The following is a 23339-nucleotide window of genomic DNA, read 5'->3' as shown; positions in this document are numbered from 1 at the left end:
ACACCGAGTTATCCCGCCCTGCGTGGTGGTGTGGATGCCACAGCGGCTGGCCCGCTGGGGTCCTGTGTGGGCTGGGCAGGTTGTCCTCACTGCATTTGCCTTTTCGGCTCCTTGGACCAGGGTGGGCGCCCCGGGCCCAGCAGGCCTACAGCCTCAGCCCCCCGCGTCACATTTCTATTCACTTCCGGTCCACAGAGACATTCAACTTGTTTTTGAGCACGGCTAAACCTTTTCGCTTTCCAAATTTGACGTTGTATCTGTCATGCTACTTGGCCAGCCAGTCTCTGCCACACACTCTCCTGACACGGTGTGTCAAAGGGGAGACGGGCGCCGCCTTTTGCCTTTTCGCCGGATGTGACTCTGAAGCAGTCTGTTCTCCATAGAGAGGCTGGATGGATCTGGGTGTCACAAACGGCTCACGCCACCCTCCCGCTGAAAGCCCCAGTGAGCTCTGGCTGTCCTCATCTGGGAAACGGAAGCAACAATACCCACCTCACAGAGAGAAAGTAATGAGTGGCTGCTTGCGGGGGCGGGGGGGGGGAGCGGGGCACAGGGGTTGACTGCTAACAAGGTGGGCTTCTTTGGGGGGGATGAAAATGTTCTAAAATTAGGTCGTGGTGATGGTTACACCACCCTGTGACTATATTAAAAACCACAGAATTGTACACGAGTGTATTATATTTTATGTAAATTACATCTCAATAAGATGCTCTTAAAAATAATTTTCAACTCATAAAGCTGTTTCCAGGGAAAAATGAACCATCCTGTATTAAAAGGATTACCTTGTATCCACAATCGCTATGTGGCCAGCTGGTCTGGGCCACACACTCTCCTGAGGGGCAGAAGCCACGTGGCCCGCAGGCTGCCTCCCCAGTGTTAGTTCCCCTCCTTCCAGTTCTGACTTCCTCATTAAGCCTACAAACCCCTCATTCTTCCCAGTCACTCAGTCAAGAAACCGCCTTCTGGGGGCCGGCCTGGTGGCGCAGCAAAGTTCGCACGTTCTGCTTCGGAGGCCTGGGGTTTGCTGGTTCGGATCCCGGGTGCGGACATGGCACCGCTTGGCATGCCATGCTGTGGCAAGCATCCCACATATAAAGTAGAGGAAGACGGGCACGGATGTGAGCTCAGGGCCAGTCTTCCTCAGCAAAAAGAGGAGGATTGGTGGCAGATGTTAGCTCAGGGCTAATCTTTCTCAAAAAAGAGAAAAGAAACCTCCTTCTGGAGCCTTCGCTCCGTACATTGACTCTGCGCGTAGGAACAGACTGTTTCCACGCGTGCTTTGCAGGCTCGCACCCCGGCGGAGCTCGGCCCGCGCTGCCCGCGCACGCGCGCGAGGGAGGCGGCCGGGCGAGGGGCGCGACGTGCCGGGGAGGGGCGGGGCCTCGTCGGGACCCGGATGAGGCCCCGCCCCCGCCCGAGGAACCGGAAGTGGAGCAGGGCGCCTGGGAGCGGCGGGCGCGCAGCTGCAGGGGCCGGGGCCGGGGCCGGAGCCGGAGTCGGAGTCGAGTGGGTCCGGACGGAGCCAGGCGGCGGTGAGCGAGCGCGGCTTCCGCCGGGCGGGGGGGGCCGGCCCCTCCGCGGCGCTCCTGGGGCGCCCCCGGGCCCCGAAAAGGGAAGGAAGCGGCGGCCGCAGCGGTCTAGCCGCTCTTCCGCTCGCGGTTTCGGGTCGGCCGCGGGGGGAGCGCGGGCGAGGCTTCCCCAGGCGGGGGAGCCGGGGCCGGGGGCCGAGGGGTGGGGGCCGGGGGGCCGCGGGGTGAGGGGCGGGGCGCCGAGCGGTGGGGAGGGCCTGGTGTCGGGGAGGAAGGGGCAGTTCTGAGGTTTAGGGGTCCGAAGGAGAGGGGCCGGGGCTGCAGGGAGGAAGGGGAGGAGAGGGCCAGACGGGGAGGGGGTCTGGGGTCTGAGAGGGTGCCCGGGACCCGGGGGCTAGGAGAAGAGAGAGTGGAGGGGCCGAGGGTCGGAGGGGGGCGAGGTGCGAGAGAGGCCATGCTGGGAGGGGGTGTGATCCGGGGGGAGGGGCTCAGGGCCCAGGGGTTTAGGGGAGGGGCGTGGAGGGCCGAGGGGAAGGGGCTGGGGTCCAAGCGGGGCGAGGTAGGAGAGGGGCCCTGCGGGGAGGGGTCCGGGATCGGGGGCGACGGGATCAGGGCCCTGGGGTTTAGGGGAAGGGGATGGAGGGCCGACAGGGAGGGGTTTGGGTCCAAGCGGGGCGAGGTAGGAGTGGGGCCCTGCGGGGAAGGACCGAGAGGGGCCGGGGTCTCCCTGGCGCCCGGGCGGGGCCGTCGCAGCCGCGGCTCCTGCGGCCCGGCCCGCACCTACAGGGAGGTTTAGCAATCAGGTCACTGGAAATGCAGCGACACGCGCAGCTGCAGACGGCCGAGAGGCTCTAAATTTGGAGCCATCCCTCTTCTGGCTGTGTTGGAAATCAGCAGAAAGGTGCTTCTGGGTTTTTGGTTCCTCTGTTGGAATCGCCTGAGTGTGGCACCAGGAACTCGATCTCCGCGGGCGGCCTCCCTGGAGCGGGTGCGGGGCTTCCTCCGCCCGCGGTCTGTGGACGTGTCGGGCCTGGGGGCGGGGGTGGGATGGGGGGGGGGTTCCGTTTCCCTCTGATCGCAGCGCTGGCGGCATCCCCACTGAGTGCGCCCTCCCCGGGCGCTCCGCTTGGCGCGGGGCTGCCTGGGCCCGCGGCGCTCTGCCTGGCTAATCCCCCAGGCCCTGACCGCGGGATTCAGCCGGGCGCCGGCTGGCGGCTGGCGAGGGCTGAGATCCCAGGGCTGTGGGTCGGTGGGCCCCCCTGCCCCTGGCTGAGCGCGGCTGAGCCCCTGGCGCAGTCCTGACTCTCCTCTGGTTGGAAAAGTGCTCCCAGATGCTCAGGGAGCCGGGCAGAGTCCTAGAGGCAACTTTCAGACCCGCTGGAAGAAGGAGCCAAAGGGATGCAGAGTTGGTTTTGATCCTCTGCCCCCCAGGAACTGGAAGTTACCCCCACCCCGTTCCCGCCCCACAGCTGACTTGTAGTGGAAGCATCTTGTTAGACTTATTCTTGAAACACTTTTGAGTGTATGTAAGTGGTGATTCAGACCTTTGCTCGCTGCCGTGCAGTCGGTGCTCAGAAAGTGTCTGAACGGTGAACTTCCGAGGTGGGAACGCAGTTCACGTCTGCCATCAGGAACGAAGTGCCCCTAACAGGTGAAAGGGACGCTGTAGACTGAGTCGAGCGTCACGCGTGGGTGATAGTGGGTGGCTCGTGTGTTTTAGAATGTGTGCTTGATCTCTTGCTGAGTCACACCGCGAGTCGTTTCTGTTCTGGTTCAACCAAGCGCCGGGTTAGCTCCTATCTGCTCCCATGCCCACTGCTGCGTGTCTCCACAGACTACTCCAGCGGCTTCGGCGGCAAGTATGGCGTGCAGGCCGACCGGGTGGACAAGAGCGCCGTGGGCTTCGACTACCAGGGCAAGACGGAGAAGCACGAGTCGCAGAAAGGTCCGCCCGGGCGGCGCCCCGCAGCCCGTCCACCGCGCGGCCTGCCCCCTCGCCGCTGCTTCCCACACGCTTACAGACATGCGCACTGGGGCGTTTCCCCTGTGTACGGCGGGTCACGTTATAGTTACACGGTTTTTTAACTCAAACGTTTGGCCGTTGTTGTTCCGTTCAGGTCAGCGTAGGGGTCTGTCGCGTTTTTGGTGACTGCTCAGTCCTTGTGGTGGGAAGATCCCGTAGTCTACGTAACCATTCCTCTGTGGAATGTACAAGTTAGGTTGTTTTCAATTTTCGATGTTAAAAGTCGACTGCATGAGTATTCTTCTCCCTGTGTCTTATGTACCTAAGTGGTTATTCAAGAGTAAATTCCTAGAAATAGAATTGGGTCAGAGAACACTGAATTAAAATTTCGATAGATTGCCAGATTGTCCTCAGAAGCCGTGCTGGCTTCCTTTGCTGTGGCGGCCTCGTGGGTCACTTACTGCCGTCACCCAGCGAGGGCTGTAGGTGGAGGGTGTTAGATTCAGTCCCTCCTGCAGAGGCCACGAACGGTTGGTTCTCCTCATTGTTTTGTTTGGCCTGTACATTTAGATTTTTTAAAACGATTGCCAACATATAAAAACTGAGAGCTCACGTATTTAAAAAAAATCCCAGGTTTCTTTAAAGAACAAAACCAAAACCCAGCACTGGAAACCCCACTGGCTTGGCGTTTCTGCGAGGAGCTGGCCGTGGGCCAGCCCAGTGTCCCTTTGCCGCAGGCGTCACTTCCGTTACAGCAGGTGGCCTGCGGCACGGGGTCGCTGTCACTGCCTTCTCTCCCTCCCTCCTTGGAGCAGACCTGTGCTCCTCTGCCCCACGCGCACCCAGTTCCTCAGGACCTGCTGCTGGATGCCTTGCAGTCTGCACTGACTTTCTCCCCAAGAGGCCTCTGGGGCAGAGGAAATGCCACTCTGGGAGGTCGGGGGCACAGCCCCAAGTGCCTGGGCAGGCAGGCTCCTCGGCAGCCCCAGGCCTTTGCGGAAGGGGTTTGCTCCGCGCGCTCGTGCGTTGACGTGCCCACGATGGAGTCCTCCTTTAGTGCAGAGGGAACCATTCCACTGGCGTTTCTGGAGGGCGTGTGTTTCTGGAGGGCGTTCCAGGTTTATCCTGTCTTTGCAGGCACCCCTGCATGCCTCTCCTTGTGCTGGTCCATGAAGCAGAGGGACCCATTAAAAGCCGGCTGCTCGGCTCGTGCTGATCCAGAAGCTTTGTAATAAACTGTTACTCCATGCTGTCTTTTGGAATGAAGGAAAGATGCTACAGTTATAAATCTGCTGTCTTTATAGGACTCTTCCTAGTCCTGTTATTACATATGAGCAAGACTTTTAGGTATTTTCTGTATCAGTGATCTTATAGTGAGCTTAAAAGATTTTTGGTTTATATTTTTTTTAATTGAGTGTTAAAAGTACTTTCTTGAAGCCTGCTGGAATCCACAGCTTGCTCGCTGGTTGTGTTGCTGGCCTGTAAACTGCTTTCCTTGTTTTTAGATTACTCCGAAGGCTTCGGTAGCAAGTACGGTATCGACAAGGACAAGGTGGATAAAAGTGCCGTCGGCTTTGAGTATCAAGGCAAAACGGAGAAGCACGAGTCCCAGACAGGTGCCTGCATCTTACCAGCTCTCCAGCCGGTGACCGTTAACGGGACGGGTGGTAACCAGAGCAGCAGGCAGAGACGGAGCGTAACCAGCAGCCCTTAATACGGACATCTCTCAGTTAAGCAGCCAGCTTTAAAACAGCAAAGCAGAAACACAGCTGTTACATGAGAGATCGACTCTTGCCAGTTGTTTTGGCTCTGACACCCCAGCAGTGCCGCTTGTGCTAATAGTGTCGCGTGTGTAAGTGGTGGGACTGTGGGGCTCCGGTTGCTGCTTAAGCTGCATCGCTTGGCGCTGCTTCTGTGGGGTCCCGTCTGCGTTTATTCGGAACGCTGGGATTACAGATGGGGTCAGTTTCCAGACGCTGTATGAGGAGGGCCTCTTGATGAGTGTTACCTAAAGTTTTACCGAAGATCTGAGAGAGAAGGGATGAATTGAGCGAATTGTGTGTATTGACGTGCATTGAAAAACATGTTTTCTCTCTGTTGCCCGGGCTATCCGTTAATACCAGTTTGTGTCCTTTTTCTAATCCATTAGACTACGTGAAAGGGTTTGACGGAAAATTTGGTGTGCAGACAGACAGACAAGACAAATGTGCTCTTGGCCGGGATCACCAGGAGAAATTGCAGCTGCACGAATCCCAAAAAGGTACCTTCATTTTGAATCTCCTACTTGGGATCGTTTCCCGAGTTTATTTCCCTTCCCAGGTCCGTCACTGTGCCGTGTTTTTGCCGTGTCTCTGTAGCAGTGGTGTTGTGTCTTCAGTGTGGGAGGTTGTCGTAGCCCTCCCGTGATTTGAGACAGCCCTTCAGCTAGAGGAGTGAGGAACCCCCGTCCCCTCCCACGGGAGGGCTCCCGCGAGAAGGCCCCATGTCACTGGGCTTCTGGAGCGCCGGTCACTGCCTGCAGCAGCTCTGGGAACGCTGTTTTCTGCCCTCAGCGGGCGGCCAGAGGGCCGACAGCGATCCAGTCCATGAATTGGTGCTGATAAAGCGTGCTGTAGGCTGTGGAAGGGGATGCCTCCTCTCTGCCCGGGAGTGTGTGCTTTCCACGACAGAACCATGTCCCTGGGAAAGTAGCACGTGGGGACGGGAGACCTCTGAGTGAGCCCCAGACTCACCCCGTCCTTTCAGCCAGCACAGATGGAGGTGGGGCTGGTACGCGTTGCCGTGCAGTAACCTCGTGTATAACGTGTCTCTTTCTTCACATGCGCAGAGATGCGTTCTCTTGTCTGCAGCGTGGGTAGGACCTAGAAAGAAACCTCAAAGCATGGAGTGGCTTTCCCGAATTACTTGAAATACAGTTCCTAACCCGGTCTCTGATCTTGGCTGGAGTGTTAAGAGTTTGAGTTTGCCCTCTAACCTTTGAGCCCAGTTTTGACTGTTGCTGAGCCTGCGAGCTGGCTCTGCAGCCCCTGAGCCTGGCAGAGCTTTTCCTTTCTCTAAACGATGTACTTGATTCTTGCCCATGCTCCCACGATTCTAACCGAACTGTGTTTCCTCTCTCGGTTTTCTTCACTGTTGCTTGTGGATTTCCAGGTTATAAGACTGGTTTCGGAGGCAGATTTGGTGTTCAGCCCGAGAGGCAGGACTCCTGTGCTGTGGGGTTTGATTACAAGGAGAGGCTGGCCAAGCACGAGTCCCAGCAAGGCACCGTTGCTCACCACCCCCCGCCCCCGCCTCCCCTCCAGTGCGGCCACTTCTAGCACAGACTTCCAGCCTCAGCCTTGCCAGCACCCTCTGTGCCCTCGAGGGGCACTCGGGCGTTGAAACCCAGGTGTATGCTGGAGCCATGGTCGCCTGCACTCCTCCCACCCCCATTCACTTGTTCCCTGGCACCATGGGGTTTGTGCTTGGCAAGACATGGCCGTAGTTTGCAGGGTGTGTTGCCCTAAACCCATAACGTGGCTCCATCCTGGAGCGGGGTGTCCCTGGTCTCCCAGCAGCCTTCTGCTGGAGCTCTTGCTGTTGACCGTGACTTACCTACTGAGTAAGCCACCTGACTGCCTCTGAGACGGGGAGAACCATGTTTAGTTCAGCCAGAGGCGCGGGTCACCGGGGGGCAGGGGCAGGGGCAGCCGTGTTCTGTGTGGTCTCTGTTTCATCGTGGTGGTGTTTTTTTGACCAGGGGTGGGAGGTGTTTTTCGTTTGTTTTGGTTTTTTTGACGACACCACCTACGTATAACTTCCCCACACAGAGCTAAACGGTATGTACAGGAAGCTAAGAAGACACAGGAAATTTCTAGGTGTATCTGTTGGGAGTCCACACGGTGAAAACATTTCTCCTTAGAGCAGTTATTTAATTGCTGTCCAAATTCGGACTTGGCCGTTAGAACCTGGACACACGAGCGGAAGACAAGGACGGTCCTCCTTGCCAGGGCAGAGCGTAGGCTCCGTCCCCTGGTTGGGAACACACGGCCGTGTTCAGGCGAGGGACGGCGGACGCAGCTGATCCGGTGCTGATCCGGCAGCCTGCGCGGAGACGGCCTTGGCTCTGCGTGGCCTTAAGGCCGTGTGACGGTGTGACTGTCACGGAGATCTGTGTTGCTACGTCCTAAGAGTTGGCTGGTAGAATTTCCCCATGGAATTTTTTTTTTTCTTTTAAAAAGCAAGAAAACAGCTGCCTCGAGCCTCTGCCTAGTCCTAGTAGGGAGGGAGCGGTGCCAGGTGGAGGACTGTGCTGTTGGAGTGGCACGCTGCCCCGCGCCTGTGCTGGGCCCTCGGCTCACTGCCTGCCAGCCCACACGGCACCCTCTGTCCCTCAGGAGAGCACGGGACGCATGCGCACACCCCTTTTCTGCTTCTCCCCCGCCTGTGTGCTGAACACCACGGGTAGAAACCAACTCAACTTGCAAGTGAGGACCGCGCGGGGTGCGGTTCTGGTCTCTTTCTGCTCGGGGTGCGTCTTCTTGGGCTGTTTCTGGATCTGTTTGCATGCCTCTGCCCCGGGCACCTCGCTGGTCCTCAGCCTAAGTGTGAGTGTTGTGTTGTGCCACTTTGCAGACTATTCCAAAGGATTCGGCGGAAAGTACGGGGTCCAGAAGGACCGGATGGACAAGGTAAGGATTCCAGATCCAGGCCTGAGTGTCTTCTGCTGCCGTGTTCGGGAATTTAGGAGGTCCGGGAATTCGTGGAGCTCTTGGTGTGTCAGCGCACGGCTCCGTGGATGGTCTGGGGTGGGGTGTGGCTCAGGTTTTCAGAAGCACGAACGTTTAAGTCGGGCACGTGTCATCACTGATGGTGCCGATTGCTGACCTGTATGCCAGGCCTCGTCTACCGGTCACGGACATCCTCTCCGGTACCCCACATGGTCGTGCTGTGGGGGAGAGACTGTCCCTGTCCCCTTTTGCATTTGGGGGTCCCTGGCCAGGCAGGCTCAGTGCTTGGCCACAGCATAGCAGCAAGTGGCGGGGCCACCTTTGGAAGCCAGGCATTAGACTCTGGGGCCAACACGAGACCCTTGAGGACGTGTGGCTGTTTGAATCCAAAGTAGTTAGCGGTAAACCGGCTGGAAATTGAGCTCCTTGGTCACACTGCCCATGTCAGGAGCTCAGTAGGCACGCGTGGCGGCGGCGGCTCTGGGAGCGCGCGGGTCTAGAACATCTGTATCATGGTTCATGGTGGAAGGTCCACGGGACAGGGACCGTGTAGAGGCAGGTCCTGCCCACAGCACCGCCTCCCACGGGTGTCCCGGGGAACACGCTTGTTTCTCACTGGGGACTTTGTCACACGGTGTCGGATCTCTGAGAGTCAGTCTTAAGTGTATCAGACGGCCGTTTTTCTAGCGTACGGTCCAGCCATAGCAGAGTCTACACTTAGAGCAGGTGTGGAGTTGTCCACACGAGGACACGTGTGGCTTGTATCTCCTGAGCAAAGACGGAGGCCGTCCTGCCTGGTCCTGTGCCCGGCCTGTGGTCAAGGAGAGCAGGGCCAGTCCTCACGGAGTTCTGCTGCTGTCAGGCTCACAGCTGACCACACAGAGGCCGTCACCCAGGGGCTCCACCACGTGACCACGCATGGGCCCTGGGAGCATGTGGCAGGCCCAGGGCTCAGGCTGAGGGGCCAGAAGGGTCCTGGGGAAGTGAGAGGCTGGGCTCAGCTTTGACGGGTGGAGCATGCCGGGAAGATGGGCCAGGAGCCTGGAGAGCAGGGGCATAGCGTGTGTGCGGGGGTGGGGGTGACGCCGCAAAGACTGTTAGGGTCTCACTGCAGAGGAGGGCCGAGGGGTGAGGAGCTGGGAGGGACCATCTCGGGGAGCCCTGCAGACTACGTACGTCAGGTTTCGTTCTTCATCAGATGAGTCCTGAGTGGCCCTCGAAGGGTTTGGCAGGCAAGTGACACAAACGGGATCTGTGTTGAGAAGACCCTGGTCACAGTGTGGAAGTGGATTGCGGAGAAGCAGCGAGGCTGTGGCCCTAGTTAGGAGGTGGCTTCAGCGGTGTGAGCAGGGTGCGGTGCTGGCTCGGGCAGGGGCTCTTGGCAGAGGGAGAGCGGCACTGACCTCAGCGAGGCGGGAGGTAAAGCCCCCGGCTTTAAGGGCTGGCAGGGGCAGGCAGGACTGCCCCAGGTGGGCGGTGGGCCTCTGCTGAGCTGGGGCGCCTGGGAGGAGCAGGGGTGGGTAGCTGAGTCGGCTGTGGGTGTGTCCGGGGTGGGCTACCCAGCAGGGCAGGTGGACGAGAGTGCGGCTGGACCAGAGGCAGACGGCCACTGCACAGATGTGGACGGAGCCGGGGTCAAGTCGGAGGCGAGGAGAGCCTGCAGAGTGGTGAGCGGGCCCAGGGACACACCTGGGGATGGCAGCAGTCAGGCTGGTAGAGGAGACTGGGAAGTGCACCCAGCAAGGTGGGGGGAGCCCACAGGGTCTGGTGGTGCTGGTCTGAGGGTAAACAGCTTTGGGGCAGGGGGGTCACCTGTGCCCAGCAGTGCTGCTGGTGGGGGCGACGTCTGGGCGAGCAACGTGGTAGCCCCGGGAGTCCTGGTGAGGGCATTGTTGTGGGTGTTGGGGGGCAGGTTGGGGGAAGCTGGCCTGCAGGGACCCGCACCGTGTGGGGAGGGTCAGTCGTAGAGTCGGCAAGCTTGGGCCCGCTCCGCCCACTGTGGTCCTGTGAGCTGGGCAGCGGTCAGCCGAGGGGATGGTTCTGTTTAAGATGGAAGAGACCAGAACGTGTAGGGGAGCCCAGGCCGTAGACAGGCATGTGGAGGGAGACCGTGAGGTGGTGCTGGTGGAGAATGTGGGGTCACTGAGACGCAGCCGTGGACGGTAGAGGCTGACGAGGGGGCCTGCGACCGAGGCAGCGTGGTGGCTTGGCGCAGAGGTTGGGTGAGCCTGTGTCTGACGGTGACTGTGGTTCCTGTTGGTGGTGTGACGGCGTCCGTGTTGTGCGGTTGGCGGCCTGAGGCTTAGGAAGGTGAGGGAGCTGCGCGGGGTCCCAGTGAGCTGCGTGTGGAGGGATTCGGGTGTGAAGTCCCTATAGGGGATGGAAACGGGTTGAGGGGTGTCCAGCAGGTGGGACCTGGGAGAGGTCGTGACCTTGAGTTGCCAGGCTGGACCGAGGGGAGGGAGGAGCAGGCGCCGCGTAGAGGAGGGCGGTGAGAGGGAGAAGCTTCTAGTCGGCAAGCGGGTCTTGGTGATGGGGGCGTGCTGTGGAGGAGGTCGGGCGCGGTGTGGTGGGGACGCTGCAAAATGAGAGGTTGGGGGCCGTGTTTGCTGGAAGCCCCCAGGTGACGGCAGAGAACTGGCTCTGGGCAGCGTGCTGGAGAACTGGCTGGGCTGGGCAGATGGGGGCGACAGGAGGGTCCCATGGGGAGGGTGCTGACGCCCCTACCCCTGAAGCCACAGGGCAGGCAGGAGCCTGATGGGACATCCGGAGGTGGGGGGCAGGGCAGGGAGTGAGTGTGAGAAGAGATTGTTCTGGAGAGAGGTGGCAGAGGCCCGTTCTGGTGGGCGGGTGGTCTGGGAAGGGAGAGCGCTTGGTCAGGGCAGCTGAGCGGTCGCACTCGGAGAGGGGGGCAGGGGGGCCAGGGTGGCCGGGGTGCCGGGCTCTCAGGCTGGCTGTGGCTGGGCATGGCAGACGGGTGGGCGGACAGCCGTGCTCTGGCCGAGCGGGGTGGCTGTGGAGGGAGAACGGGGCTCTGGGGGAGGGTGGGGGCCTGGCCCGTGAGTGCGGCACTCCGCGCAGGGCTCAGCCTGTGCCTGGACGGGAGGGAGCTGCCACTCACAGTCACCCTCAGACAGTGCCCGCTAACTTCAGGTCCACGTCCTCGGGGCCCTGCTCCCCTGATTTGTGTCAGGAAGGCAGTGACTGTCGCACGCCCCAGGTGTGTCACTGGGAAGTGGTTGCTCACGAAGAAACTGAGGATGGCCCGTGGTTCCCAGAGCCTGTCTGCATCAGTGTCTGCGTCAGCATCAGCCTTGAAGGAGCAGCTGTCGCTCAAAGTGTCGTCTGACAGAAATGGGCCCCCGTACTCACGCTTGTGGGGGATGTGGACGGTCAGGCCAGGCGAGGCTTGTGGCACTGTGTCCCCTCCCGGGGCGAGGGCTAGTGCAGAACCCGCACCTGGTTTCTGATTGCGCAGGTGTAGATATGCTTTTGGGTTTTTTCCTACTCTTTTTTTTTTGGAGCAGTTTTAGCAAATTTGAGAGGATGGTACAGAGATTTCCCATATGCCCCCCACCCCCACCACGCACAACCTCCGCCACCATCAGCATCCTCCGCCAGCTGGGACGTTGGGTACAGTCCGCGAGCCTGCGCTGACAGGTCGTCGTCACCAGAGTCCACGGTTGACTTTAGCGTCCACTCTTGGTGCTGGACGTTCTGTGGCTTTGCACACGTGCGTAAGGACATGTGTCCCTCTTGCACTGCCCTACAGAGTATTTTCACTGCCCTAGAAATCCTCTGTGCTCCGCCTGTCCATCCCTCCTCACGCGTGTACTTTTTCTTCTCACGCTGACCCACGTCGTCACCAGCAAGTGTGTGTCGTAACCCTTTTCATGCCTCAGTTAACTTGCAGAACAGAGAAGGAGATAGGAAAGCTTTGGGCTCCCCGGTGGGCTCTTTGGGAAGGTCGAGGGCAGGCTTTGCCGTCTGGGTGAGGTGGCAGCCGTCACGGGGTGTGAGGAGCAGAGAACAGTGCCTTCCTGATGTTCCTTTCCTGTCTCAGTAGAATGCTTCAACCCTTGAGGATGTCGCCAAGGTGGCCTCCACGTATCAGAAGACTGTCCCTGTCGAAGCAGGTGAGTCCTGGCGGACCCCCTACCGGCACTGTGGTTTTTCCAGGAGGAAATTCCACGCTCTTTGGTTGTCCCAGGAAAATGCTCAGGGCAAAGGGTAGTTGGGGGGCTGGCCCAGTAGCACAGCAGTTGAGTTCGCACGTTCTGCTTCGGCAGCCCGGGGTTTGCTGGTTCAGATCCCGGGTGCAGACATGGCACCACTTGGCAAGCCATGCTGTGGCAGGCGTCCCACATATAAAGTGGAGGAAGATGGGCACGGATGTGCGCTCAGGGCCAGTCTTCCTCAGCAAAACGAGGAGGATTGGTGGCCGATGTTAGCTCAGGGCTAATCTTCCTCAAAAAAAAGGGTAGTTGGCAGAATGTGCACCAGGAGCAGATGGAGCATGAGTGGAGAGATGGAGCTGAATGGGGAGCAGAGTCGTTCCTGTGTATTTTCAGGAAAGAAATTGACTTGCCTTTTGAGGGAAGATCCTCTTTATTCCTGCAGAGGGTCAGAGGCAGCTTTCCCACACTGCGTGTTGTGCTCTCCGGCCGTGGGGATCTGCTTTGGTGGGTGCCTCCCAAAGTAGAGCTGGGTTAACTGCACGTGTGCGAGGGCCCTTCTCGCTGCTGGAACCGCGTTCTGGGAGGGTCCTGTGGCACCTGCTGCTCAGACACGCTCGCTGGTGCCCCTGGACGCGGTCGGCCCTGGCTGTGACCCGAGGGATGTGTTGTAGCGCCTGTGAGTGAGCTGGAGTAGGCACTCTCTCCTTCGCTCCTTCTCCTCCTTGGGCCTGGTCCAGGCTGCCGCAGCCTGTCCTTTCAGGTGATTGCTCGTGTGAGGGCCTCTTCTAGTCCAGGGGTCTGCAGCCTGGGTCTGCTGCCTTTTCCTGTGAGTGTTTGTAGTGTTTCCCACCAGAGAAGGTAGGAGCGGGAGCCTGGGAGGTGAGCCGGAGGGGTGGGCTCCTCCTTCCTCAACCTGTCCTAGGGGGGCTGGTGTCTGAAGGCTCAGGTCCCTACGTTCTCGCCTACCAACTGGGCGACCCGTGACAGATGAGCTCGCTGTTCTGTGCCTCATGTTCTGGTCCATGAAATGGGGGTGGAGACACTCATCATGACTCTTTTTGGGGTAGTGACGAGGTAGAGTCTGAAGTCATGCATGCAACATTGATAAACCGTAAAGGTGTGTTTAACTCTGTGGACGTTCTGCCCGAAATCATGGGGGGGGGAATGTTGAGAACGTGGATAGTCGAGGAAATTAACATGCAATAGACAGAAAATGCCGACACGGAGGACGTGAGTTAAATAAGCCCTGCTGTCTTACCACATGCGGCGAAGTCGGAATAAGAGCAAGTTTTACGGTTACCATTTACTATTCCTTAATTGCTGGAAAACTTTTAGACATGTCTCCTTCAAGTTTTTAGTAAGCTGCTTGTAAGTTAGCTTTCTTTCATTGCAGAACACACGCTCACAGACTACAAGGCATTTTTTCCTGCTATCTTGGTCTTCTTTTCAAATAGTGCCCTCCTCATTTTTTGCCTTAGAAGTTTGACCCCTGCCATCTAAGTCGCCTCAGCATCCACAAGATGCAGAAGGGATGGGCTGCTTGAGAAGAAGAAAACTTTTGATCATCGTCACCTAACCTCTCTCCTTTGGAGGTTCTCCTGCTGTCCCTTCGGGTGTGTTGTCCTTCTCTGTCCCCAGCCCCTGCCACCCGTCTGCTCTCTTCCTCCTCCCCAGTGAGAGCGAGTCTCCGTCGGCACAGTACTGCTCCCAGCAGAACCCCCTGGGCTGTGGAAGGGCGCTGGAGCACTCGGCTCCCCGACAGCACATGTCTTCTGAGTGCTCCCTCCTGGCAGGCGAGGAGAGTTTGACTTGGGTCACGTACGCCTGACTCTCAGATCCTGGAAGCCCGCCTCTGGGAAGGAGTCTGCCTATACCCTGCCACCTTTGAGAGGGGCTGTCCTAGAGCCCGTGGCCTGGAGACATGTTTCTAGAAGTGATTCATAGACGAATCCGTGGCCCTGTGCCTCTGCAGTTCCCGGTCTCTCTGCAAGCCCACCTTCAGCCCGGCCGCGCAGCCCAGGCACAGCCCCTTCGAGGAGGTGCTCTGCTGCCTCAAGTACTTGTGGGTGCGTCCAAGTGACTTGTGGTGCTGGGACTCTCCTGGGGGGTGGGGAGGAGAGGGCTCAGATTCCGCTTCTGCCCGTCGCCGGCATGCGTCCCTGGGTGTGTGACTTACCCTCTCCGGGAGCTCAGTCTCCTCGTCTGAAACCTGGAGAAAAATCCAGCCTTCCAGCTGGCAGAACTCGTTCCTGTAGCTGCTGGATCAAATGACCACAAGTTTAGTGGCTTAAAACAACACTCATTTCCTGTCTATAGTGCTGGAGGGCAGAAGTCCTAACAGGTCAGCAGGGCCGCGTCCGTTCTGGAGGCTGGAGAGGACGACGTTCCCTGGCCTTCTCCAGTTTCTGGGGCCGTCCGCGTTGCACCCTCTGCTTTGCTCTCTCTCTCACATGGCTGTCCCCCTCTTGTAAGACCCCGTGATGACATGGGCCAACCCAGATAATCCCGGATTGTCTCCCATCTCAGATGCCTAACTTCGTCGCATCTGCGGTCCCTTCTGCCCTGTGAGGTCACGTGTTCACAGCATCTGGGGCCTGGGATGTCAGCTTGTTTAGGGGCCGTATTCTGTCCATGACAGTCCTCGCTCTGAGCCCCAAAGATTCATGTCCGTACTACGTGCAGAATACATTCTGTCCATTTTAAAAGTCTGAGTTGGGTTTGGGTGGGCCGGGGGTTGTAGCTCGGTAGTGGTACTGTTGCCTTGCCGACTGCACAGTGAGTAAATCCTGTGCCTTATGTGGTAGCAGCAGGAGTATTACGGGCCACCGAGGTCCTAGTTCTTGAGAATACTTGACTGACTGCGTGACCTTCACTTCAGAGCAAACTTCCCTTAAGACCTGCTGGTGTTCGGTCTCCGTGCTTGGTCCTCTCTGCTCTTTCTGCCGGAGCCGTGTTGCCGCGGAGGCGGCCTGGTGACCCAGAGTGTCCTAGGCGTGTTCTGAGTGCTGCGTGTCTGTCGATCACAGGAGCAGGCCAGAGCCGGGAAGCAGACCCCGCCCGCGTCCCCTGCTCCTCAGCCGGCACAGGAGAGGCCGCCTTCGAGCCCCGTCTATGAGGTGGGTCTTCCGTTGTTTGTGAGTGAGTCTCTGGCTTCTTGAAGCCATCCCTCCTGGGGCAGTGCCGCCACCGCGGACGGCGTGGGCTCCCTCCTCAGCTCTGCCAGGTGCCCATCCACAGAGGGCGGCTTGGCGAGCAGCCTCCTGGTGCTGGGGGACGCTCCCGGGCACACGGCCTGCTTCTCACCGAGAATGGCCGTCCTCACTGGGCTCCTGGACGAGGCCCCCTTGCTCAGCCAGCCCGCAGCCCCCCAGTGGGGTCTCCGAACACCGAGTGGATGGCTTCTGGTCCGGAGCTCACGTGGTCATGCTGCATTTGCGCTGACCCCGCTCTTCTAGAATCCGCATCCTGCGGCACCCAGCTGCCTCTCCCGCGTGGCCTCGCTTCACTGGAGCCCTCTGCAGCTCTCCCCTCCCTCAGCCCCTCTTGAACGTGTCTGCTCCAGAGCCTCTGTCCTTGGCCCTTTCTCCTCAGTTGTGTCGTCAGTGCCTAGTGCCTGCCTGTGTCCCCAGGGCCTGCTAACACGGATCCCCATGCTCTCTCCTGATCTGAGTTACTGAGCTGCCTGCCTCAGCTCTCCTTCGCTCCGTCACGGGGTCTCCGCATCTCCCTCTCTCGGGAGCACCCCTGCCACCACCGTCCATGGCCATACCCGGCTGAGCCCCGAATTCCATCCCTTCTCTGGCCCTGCGGCCACTGTCCTGGTTCCCACACCCGTCTTCTCTCCCTGGACATTAGCCCTCAAAGATCATTGAGTCGCAGGGGATGAGAACTAACTCATATCAGCTGAGGCATAAAGGGACGAGGATGCGGGGAGAGCTGTGGGCCGGGGCAGCAGGCCTGGCCTCAGGTCCACAGTCTCATCACCACCAGGGTCATCTCCTTGTGTTGCTGTTCCCTCTGTGTGGCGGCCGTGTCCTTCTGGACTTCTGGGCGGGTGTGTTGGATGTGGCCTTATAATTCGTAATCCAATGGAAAACGGGGACCTTGAGCCACCCCCCCCATCATGTTCCACTACTGGCCCGTCACTGAGCAGTTGGTTCTTGAGAAGGCCAAGATGGCATGCTGTCCCTGGCAGGGATGGGAGGTGGGTCCTAGATCAGCAGCCCTGCTGGAACCCTGTGCTGGGTGGGGCAGAGGTGGCGTTGCTGGAAGATAGGAGAATAGGGTGCTGCCAGTGTGGGATGCCCGCCGTAGCGCCCACCTGCTCACGGTGCCCCCACATGACTAAGCTGAGGGTGCGGGCAGCCAGCTCGTGCCCCCACACCATGGCCTGGCCTTTAATCCTCCAGTCCGTTCCCTTTGAATCCAGGGGGACCTTGCCAAAAGGAGCCTCTGGCTCTGTCCCTCCCTCTTTAACCCTTGAGTGACTCCTGGTACCTGGCCTGGAGGTGGAGTGCCCTCTCTGTGGCCTTCATAGTACCTCTCCCAGGCAGCATGCACTGTGCTGCTCACCCTCCATCGAGAGCTGGTGCCTGAGCACCGGCCCTTCCTGGAGCTTCTCCCCATGCCCCGCCGCCTCTGGCTCCCGAGGGCGCCTTCAGGAGGACCCTCGTTGGAAACACTGGTGAAAGCCACCGTTGATGATCAGGAGTTCAGGACTTGGGTTCGAGCTTGGAAGTCCCGGTGCTTGTGACCAGGGAGTTGGTGATTTCCTCCTGCACGTGACCTGGTGCTCCCTCCCTCCCGCCCCTCCGCCAGAGGACTTGGTTAGGACAGAACCCGGCCGTCCGCGGCCTTGCCAGCTCTGGCCGTGTGATGGGGTGACATTGTGAAGCTGCTGGGTGGCCGTCGGAGGGCTGGGACCTGAAAAAGAAACAGGCCAGACCTGCCTCAGGCGACAGCCTGAGAAGCGCTCAGCTCGTGACAGCCGTGCGGGTTCCAGTTCCTGCAGGATTTGCGGGCGCTGGGGGGCGGTGAGGATGGGGGTTATTCAGGAAGAAGTGCCACGTGGTCCCTCTGAACACACTTAGCACGGTTAGAATCGAAGCCGTCTGCACACGTCGGCAGGTGTTGCCTCCTCTTCTCCGTGTCCATTTGCTCGGTCTCAGCTGGACCGAGAAGTGGTCCGTGTGTTTCCCTTGGCCGTGGCAGCGACCCGCCTGGCCCATGTGAACTGTCTCCCTGGCTCTTCCCCAGGATGCGGCTTCGTTCAAGGCCGAGCCGAGCTACAGAGGCCCCGTGAGCGAGCCGGAACCCGTGTACAGCACCGAGGCCGCCGACTACCAGGACGCCGATAGCCAGCAGGGTCTGGCCTTCGCCCCAGAGGCCGTCTGTGAAAGCACGGAGGCCCAGGGCCACTATCCTGCAGGTACGGGGGGGGCCCCTGTGGTGTTCCCCGGGCAGAGGGTGCCCCTGTTAAGTTGCCCTGTGAAAGTTGCCTTCTCCGATGACTGATCTGCCCCCCGCTGTGTGGTGCCTTCTGACCTGTCGTCTTAAGCCATTTCTCGCTAAATGTGTATTTCCCATGGGTTTCATCATATATTTCCAATATCCTAATGAAATTTAGTGGACAAATAGGATGGATTTCACAGAGAAAATATTTTTACACACCACCTTTATTAGAACACCTGTGTTTTGTAAATCCAATCTGTTTTAGGGGGTGGAAGACTGGAGGTTGACCCCTTTGGAACTTTGTCCTTGGCGGATGAGAGTTACAAAGCTTAGAGTCACACTGAACTTGTTAGTCCCGGTGTGTTGGCGTTGGGACCAGGGTGTCAGAGCCTTTCCTTCGGGAGCTGAGTGAGGTGTCATGGCAGGTGAAGGAGGAAAGCGGCACCTAGGAAAGTGGAGGGTACGTGGGTTCCGGGGGCCTCTGTGCTGTCTTGGTGCCATTTTACTTGCTCATAACAGGTGCCTCTGTGGTGCTTTCAGGTGGACCGAGTGGGTGCACACTTACACTCTCGTGATGGGTCTGCAGCACTGACTTAGGAGATGAGTAATGACAAGCTTAATGCGCTTCTTGGCTTAGTCAGTCCTTCTGAAAGATTGATTAGCCAAACATTTGGGTTTCCTTTTTTTTTTTTTTTTTTTTAAATATTTTATTTTTTTCTTTTTCTCCCCAAAGCTCCCCGGTACATAGTTGTGTATTCTTTGTTGTGGGTTCTTCTAGTTGTGGCATGTGGGACGCTGCCTCAGCGTGGTCTGATGAGCAGTGCCATGTCCACGCCCAGGATTCGAACTAACGAAACACTGGGCCACCTGCAGCGGAGCCTGCGAACTTAACCACTCGGACACGGGGCCAGGCCCTGGGTTTCCTTTTTAACATCTAATTCGCGCTATGCAGGGCTATAATGCTCCTTCTCTGTTGGGTTAGAGAATCATTAAGTTTTTTGTCCTCTGAATCTTATAAATTACGAAGTTCGTTTAGGTCAAATTTTATTACCACAGCTTAGAAGGATTGGTCAAATTATGTTTTACTGGGATTTTCATGTATTTATCTTTTCAGTAGTTTTGTTTGTTTGGTTTTGTAGCTGTGTTTGTTTTCATGTAATTTGGGGCACTTACACTGAAGTGTGTGTCAGATACCGCGTATTTGATAAGGTGGTTTTTGAGAGAATGGTCTCAGGGGCCCTCGCAGGGAAGGGACAGGAGTGTGTGCAGTCCAGTGTGGAGCGGCGGAGGCCATCGCACCGGCGGAGGAGCCGGTCGCTCAGTGGTTTGTTTCCAGCCACTGCTCAGTGTTGTAGCCTGGAAATGCCTCGCCGGGTGGAGAAGGCGGTGACGTCAGTGGTCCCTGAGCCCAGCGTTTCAGAAACGCAGGAACCACTGAGTGAACACTTTCAGGACCCTTCCGATTCCTGGCGTTTGTCTCATGTTTCGTGGCTAATAGTGTGACCAGAGAGGCATGTGCTTAACTAAATGCATTTGTCTTCCTGGCACTTTATGTTGGCACGTAATGCTGTACTTATAAAAGATTTAGCTGTAGCATACATCAGAGAATTTCCCCAAGCGTAAGTGTGCACCTCAGTGACTTTTTCACTAAGTGAACACACTCTCGTAATATACCGCCTACATTAAGGAGTGAAACATGGCCAAGCTTCCCAGAAGCCCCCTCGTCCCCACTCCCAGGAACTGTCCCCCAAAGCCGGCAGTGGTCTTGGCTTTCCACCATTGATGACTTTCCCGTGTGCTTGACTGTCTAAGTGAAATAAAGTTATACGTACATTTGGTTTCTTGGTTCTTTCATTCAGTAGTACCTTTGTGGGATCCACTCGCGTTGTCTCGTAGCTTTGTTCTTTCTTGTCTGCTGCCCAGGAACCCAGTCTCTGAATTTACCATCATTTATTCTTTCTGCCATTCTTGGGTATTCTGGATGTTCCTAGTTCAGACGAACGCCGCCCTGCATATTCGTGCTTGTTTCTTTGGTGCAGGTATGTATGCGTTTCTGTTGGTGTTCACAGGAGTGGCACTGCAGAGGGCCAGGGTCTGCGTCTGTCCAACCTGAGTAGACACTGCCCAAAGTGGCGGTGCTGCCGCCAGCCGTGTGTGAGCCGTCCGCCGTTCCCCAGCGCTTGGTGTCGTCAGCTCGTTCGTTGCGGCTGTCCGGTGGGCACCGAGTGGAGGAGGCTCAGTGTGCTGTGGGCTGGCCGCTGCCCGGTGGCCGGGGACGCGCAGAAGCAGACTCTTTGTGTGTGTCTGTTGGCGGTTTCGAGATCCTCTCTTGTGAGTGCTTGTCCTTTGCCCGTTTTTCGATTGGGTTTTCTGTGTTGTTTCTTACTGAGTTGAAGGAGTTCTTTTCATATGTTCTGAGTACAAGTTATATATTCTGAGTACATGTGTGTGTGGCAGGTTATTTTACATTCTTGTGTATGTTTGCCCTTTGGCTCTCAGTGGTGTGTTGATAAGCAGAAGTTTTAATTGTAATCTAGCCCGATGGATCAGTCTTTTCAGTAATATTGAATGCTCTTTGTGTTCATTGGAAGATAGTATCACAAAGATCATGAAGATACTATCCTGTAAAAGCTTTATGATTTTATCTTTCACATTTAGACCTGTAATCCATCTGAAAGTGATTTTTGTTTGTGGTGTGAGATAACGGCCAAGGTTCCTTTTTTTTCCTTAAGTGTATGCTATACAGTTGACCGAGAATAATTTATTAAACAGACCCTCCTCTCCCCAGTGCACGACAGTGTCGTCTGTGTCATCAGGCAAGTGACCGTAAATATACGGGCCTGGATCTAGACTCCGCTCTGCCCCGTTGGTCTTTCTGTCGTCTTTGCACAAGCAGCACGCTGTGTAAATTGCTGTAGATTTAGCCTGTCCTGGCATCTGGTAATTTGAGTCCCCCAGCCTCGTTCTTGTGCAAGGCTAGCTGGGCTAATCTTCACCCTTTACATCCTCGGTTAAAATGTAGAGTCTGCGTGGCCGCCTCTCCCCGGAAAACGTGCTCTGATTTTCACTGAGATTGCGTTTCATCTGTAGACTAGCGTGGGGAGAAATGACAGCTTCTTAATATTGGTCTTACAGGGGCCCACGCGGTGTGCGGCGGTTAAGTTTGCGCTCTGCTTTGGCGGCCCAGGGTTTGCAGGTTTGGATCCCGGCTGTGGACCTGCGCACCACTTATCAAGCCGTGCTGTGGCAGGCGTCCCACGTATAAAGTGGAGGAAGATGGGCATGGACGTTAGCTCAGGGCCAGTCTTCCTCAGCCAAAAGAGGAGGATTGGCAGCAGATGTTAGCTCAGGGCTAGTCTTCCTCGGAGGGAAAAAACATGGGTTTTAAAATCCATGAACACAATATAGCCTTCTATTTATTTAGCTCTTCTTTAATTTGTCTTAATACTATACAGTTTTCTGTATATATATCGTCTACATGTTTAATTGCATTTATTCATAGATATTTCACATTTCTTATTTTATTATAAATATATTATGTAATTGTTTATTACTGTTATATAGTGATAGAATTGATTTTTGCGTATTCACTTGCTAAATCCATTTATTTCTAATAGTAATTCTTCTTGTATTTTGTAGGTGTTCACAAGTATGTCTGCAAGAGACAGTTTCTTTTCTTTTTTGTTTCCAAGTGCTGTACTCGTTTTTCTTTTTCTTGCCTCGCTGGCCTGGCTGGGACCTCCAGCACAGTGCTGAGTAGAAGTGGTGAGGGTAGGGATCCTCGTCTCCCTCCCAGTGTCAGAGGGAAGGCTTTCGGTATCTCACTGTTATATCTGATGTTGGCTGTAGCTTTTCCATAAATATTTTTATCGAAATATCCAAATTCTCCTCTATTAGTTTGCTGAATGTTTTTTTAAATCATGAATTAAATTATTAAATTTTCTTAAGTGCATTTTCTGCATCTTTTGAGACAGTCCAGTTTTTTTCCTTTTATGTGGTGATTTACCTTTTAGTTTGCAATTCTAGAAGAATCCCAACCTGACCTTGATGTATTCTGCTTTCCCCGGATTCTGTTTGTTAATATTTTAAGATTGTTGCGTCTGTGTTTGTGAGAGCTTGGTCTGTAACTTTGCTGTCTTGTGTTGTCCTTGTTAGGTTTGGCTCATGCTCGTCTCCTAACACAAGGTGGAAAGCGTTCCTTGTTGATTCCCAGAAGAGCCCCTGTGAGACTGGTGTTTTCTTCCTTGCAGTTTTGGAAGAATTGACCAGCAAAACCAGCTGGTGTAAGGTTTTCTTTGTGAGAAGGCTTTTAGTTTCAGATTCAGTTATTCACGTGGAAATAGGATTTTTCTGATTTTATATTTCTTCTTGTGTCTGTTTGGGTAAGATGCTCTTTTTTCCTAGGAATTTGTTCAGGCCACCCAAACTTTCCGATTATTAAGTGTAATATGGTTCATAATATCCTTATTTTGTGCAAGATCTCTTGTAATATCCCCTTTTAAAAATTTTTGATATTGGTAATTTGTCCTTTTCTCTTTTTCTTCATCGGTCTTGCTAGTCTTATGAATTGTAGTAGCCCTTTCAAAGGACAGCTTTTGGCTTTATTGATTTTTTTCTGTTTAGTATTTGTTCTCTATTTTGTTAATTTATGCTTTTTTCCTTCCATTTGCTTTGTGTTCTGTTTGCTGTTCTTTTTTCTAGTTTCTTGAGATAGATGCTTAACTGATTTTGGCTCTTTCGTCTTTTCCAGTCTATGTATGTGAGGCTCCAGCTGGCCCTGTAAGTGCACCTTTAGCTGCATCCCGCAAGTTTTGAAAGCCAGATTTTCGTTCTCTCTTGTGTGAAAACATGTTCTGATGTTCATCGTGGTATCTTTTTTTACTCATAAAGTTTTTAAAGAATTATGTCACTTGACTTCCCAACGTTTGTGGGGATTCTCTGGTTAGCTTTTTGTTGGTTTCTACCTTCCTTGCATGAAGATCCCTGTCTTGGTCTTTTGGGGCTGCTATAATCAGATGCATAGACTAACTGGTTTATGAACAACAGAAGTTTATTTCGCATCGTTCTGGAGGCTGTGAAGTCCCGGATCAAGGCACCGGCAGATTCCGTGGCTGGTGAGGGGCCGCTTCCTGGTTCGTAGACGGCCAGCCTCTCACTGTCCTCACATGGCGGAGGGGGCGAGCGAGCTCTCTCAACTCCAGACTAATCACCTCCCAGAGTCCCCGCCTCCTGATACCATCACCTTGGGGCTGACGAATTTTAGGGGGACGTAAACTGTCAGTCTGTTGTAATCTCTACGTACACCCTGCATTATTTCAACGTTTTGAGATGAGTCGAGCTTTCCTAATGGCCCAGCGTACATTCATTTTTGTTAAACGTTCCTTGGGCCCTTGAAAATGTTATTTATCGGTGAGAATGCAGTGTTGTATGTATACCAGGTAGATCAAGTTTGTTAATCATATAATTTAGATTCTAGTAGCCACATTACATAAAGTAAAAAGAAATAGGT

General features: G+C 55.9%; 2 protein-coding genes across 26 annotated transcripts in view; both read left to right on the top strand.

Moving 5' to 3' along the window:
- Nucleotides 1-1258: 1258 nt before the first annotated feature.
- Nucleotides 1259-6033, top strand: LOC138916705 (src substrate cortactin-like). The gene is made up of 4 exons (XM_070229929.1): nucleotides 1259-1532; nucleotides 3364-3474; nucleotides 4998-5108; nucleotides 5642-6033. Exons 1-4 carry the CDS (start codon nucleotides 1397-1399, stop codon nucleotides 5896-5898), a joined length of 615 nt encoding a protein of 204 aa, XP_070086030.1. The 5' UTR covers nucleotides 1259-1396; the 3' UTR covers nucleotides 5899-6033.
- Nucleotides 5676-23339, top strand: part of LOC138916700 (liprin-alpha-1-like) — a 108298-nt gene continuing 90634 nt past the window's right edge. For 4 of the 25 annotated variants that reach the window (XR_011424028.1, XR_011424027.1, XM_070229917.1 and 1 more), the window contains exons 1-2: nucleotides 11656-11934; nucleotides 12268-12337. Coding sequence is in view for 14 of the 25 variants with exons in the window: in XM_070229917.1 (XP_070086018.1) it covers nucleotides 11768-11934; nucleotides 12268-12337 (237 nt within the window). In the remaining 11 variants the exon portion in view is untranslated. Of the gene's footprint in view, nucleotides 5753-8064; nucleotides 8163-11655; nucleotides 11935-12264; nucleotides 12338-17635; nucleotides 17808-23339 lie in introns of those variants that run through there. The other 21 variants (XR_011424025.1, XR_011424024.1, XR_011424026.1 and 18 more) reach the window with 11 other exon arrangements.

This window comes from Equus caballus, chromosome 12, assembly GCF_041296265.1.
Source record: "Equus caballus isolate H_3958 breed thoroughbred chromosome 12, TB-T2T, whole genome shotgun sequence".
Taxonomy (NCBI): Eukaryota; Metazoa; Chordata; class Mammalia; order Perissodactyla; family Equidae; genus Equus; species Equus caballus.
The sequence above is the reverse complement of the archived record's forward strand: the minus strand, read 5'-3'. Positions and strand labels throughout refer to the sequence as shown.

What these genes read in the sequence shown, in the direction of transcription:
- LOC138916705 (XM_070229929.1), top strand. Translation starts at nt 1,397, where the DNA reads ATGAGGCCCCGCCCCCGCCCGAGGAACCGGAAGTGGAGCAGGGCGCCT. An exon ending in CCGGACGGAGCCAGGCGGCG is followed by an intron (nt 1,533 to 3,363) that starts GTGAGCGAGCGC and finishes GTGTCTCCACAG; the next exon opens with ACTACTCCAGCGGCTTCGGC. An exon ending in GAAGCACGAGTCCCAGACAG is followed by an intron (nt 5,109 to 5,641) that starts GTGCCTGCATCT and finishes CTAATCCATTAG; the next exon opens with ACTACGTGAAAGGGTTTGAC.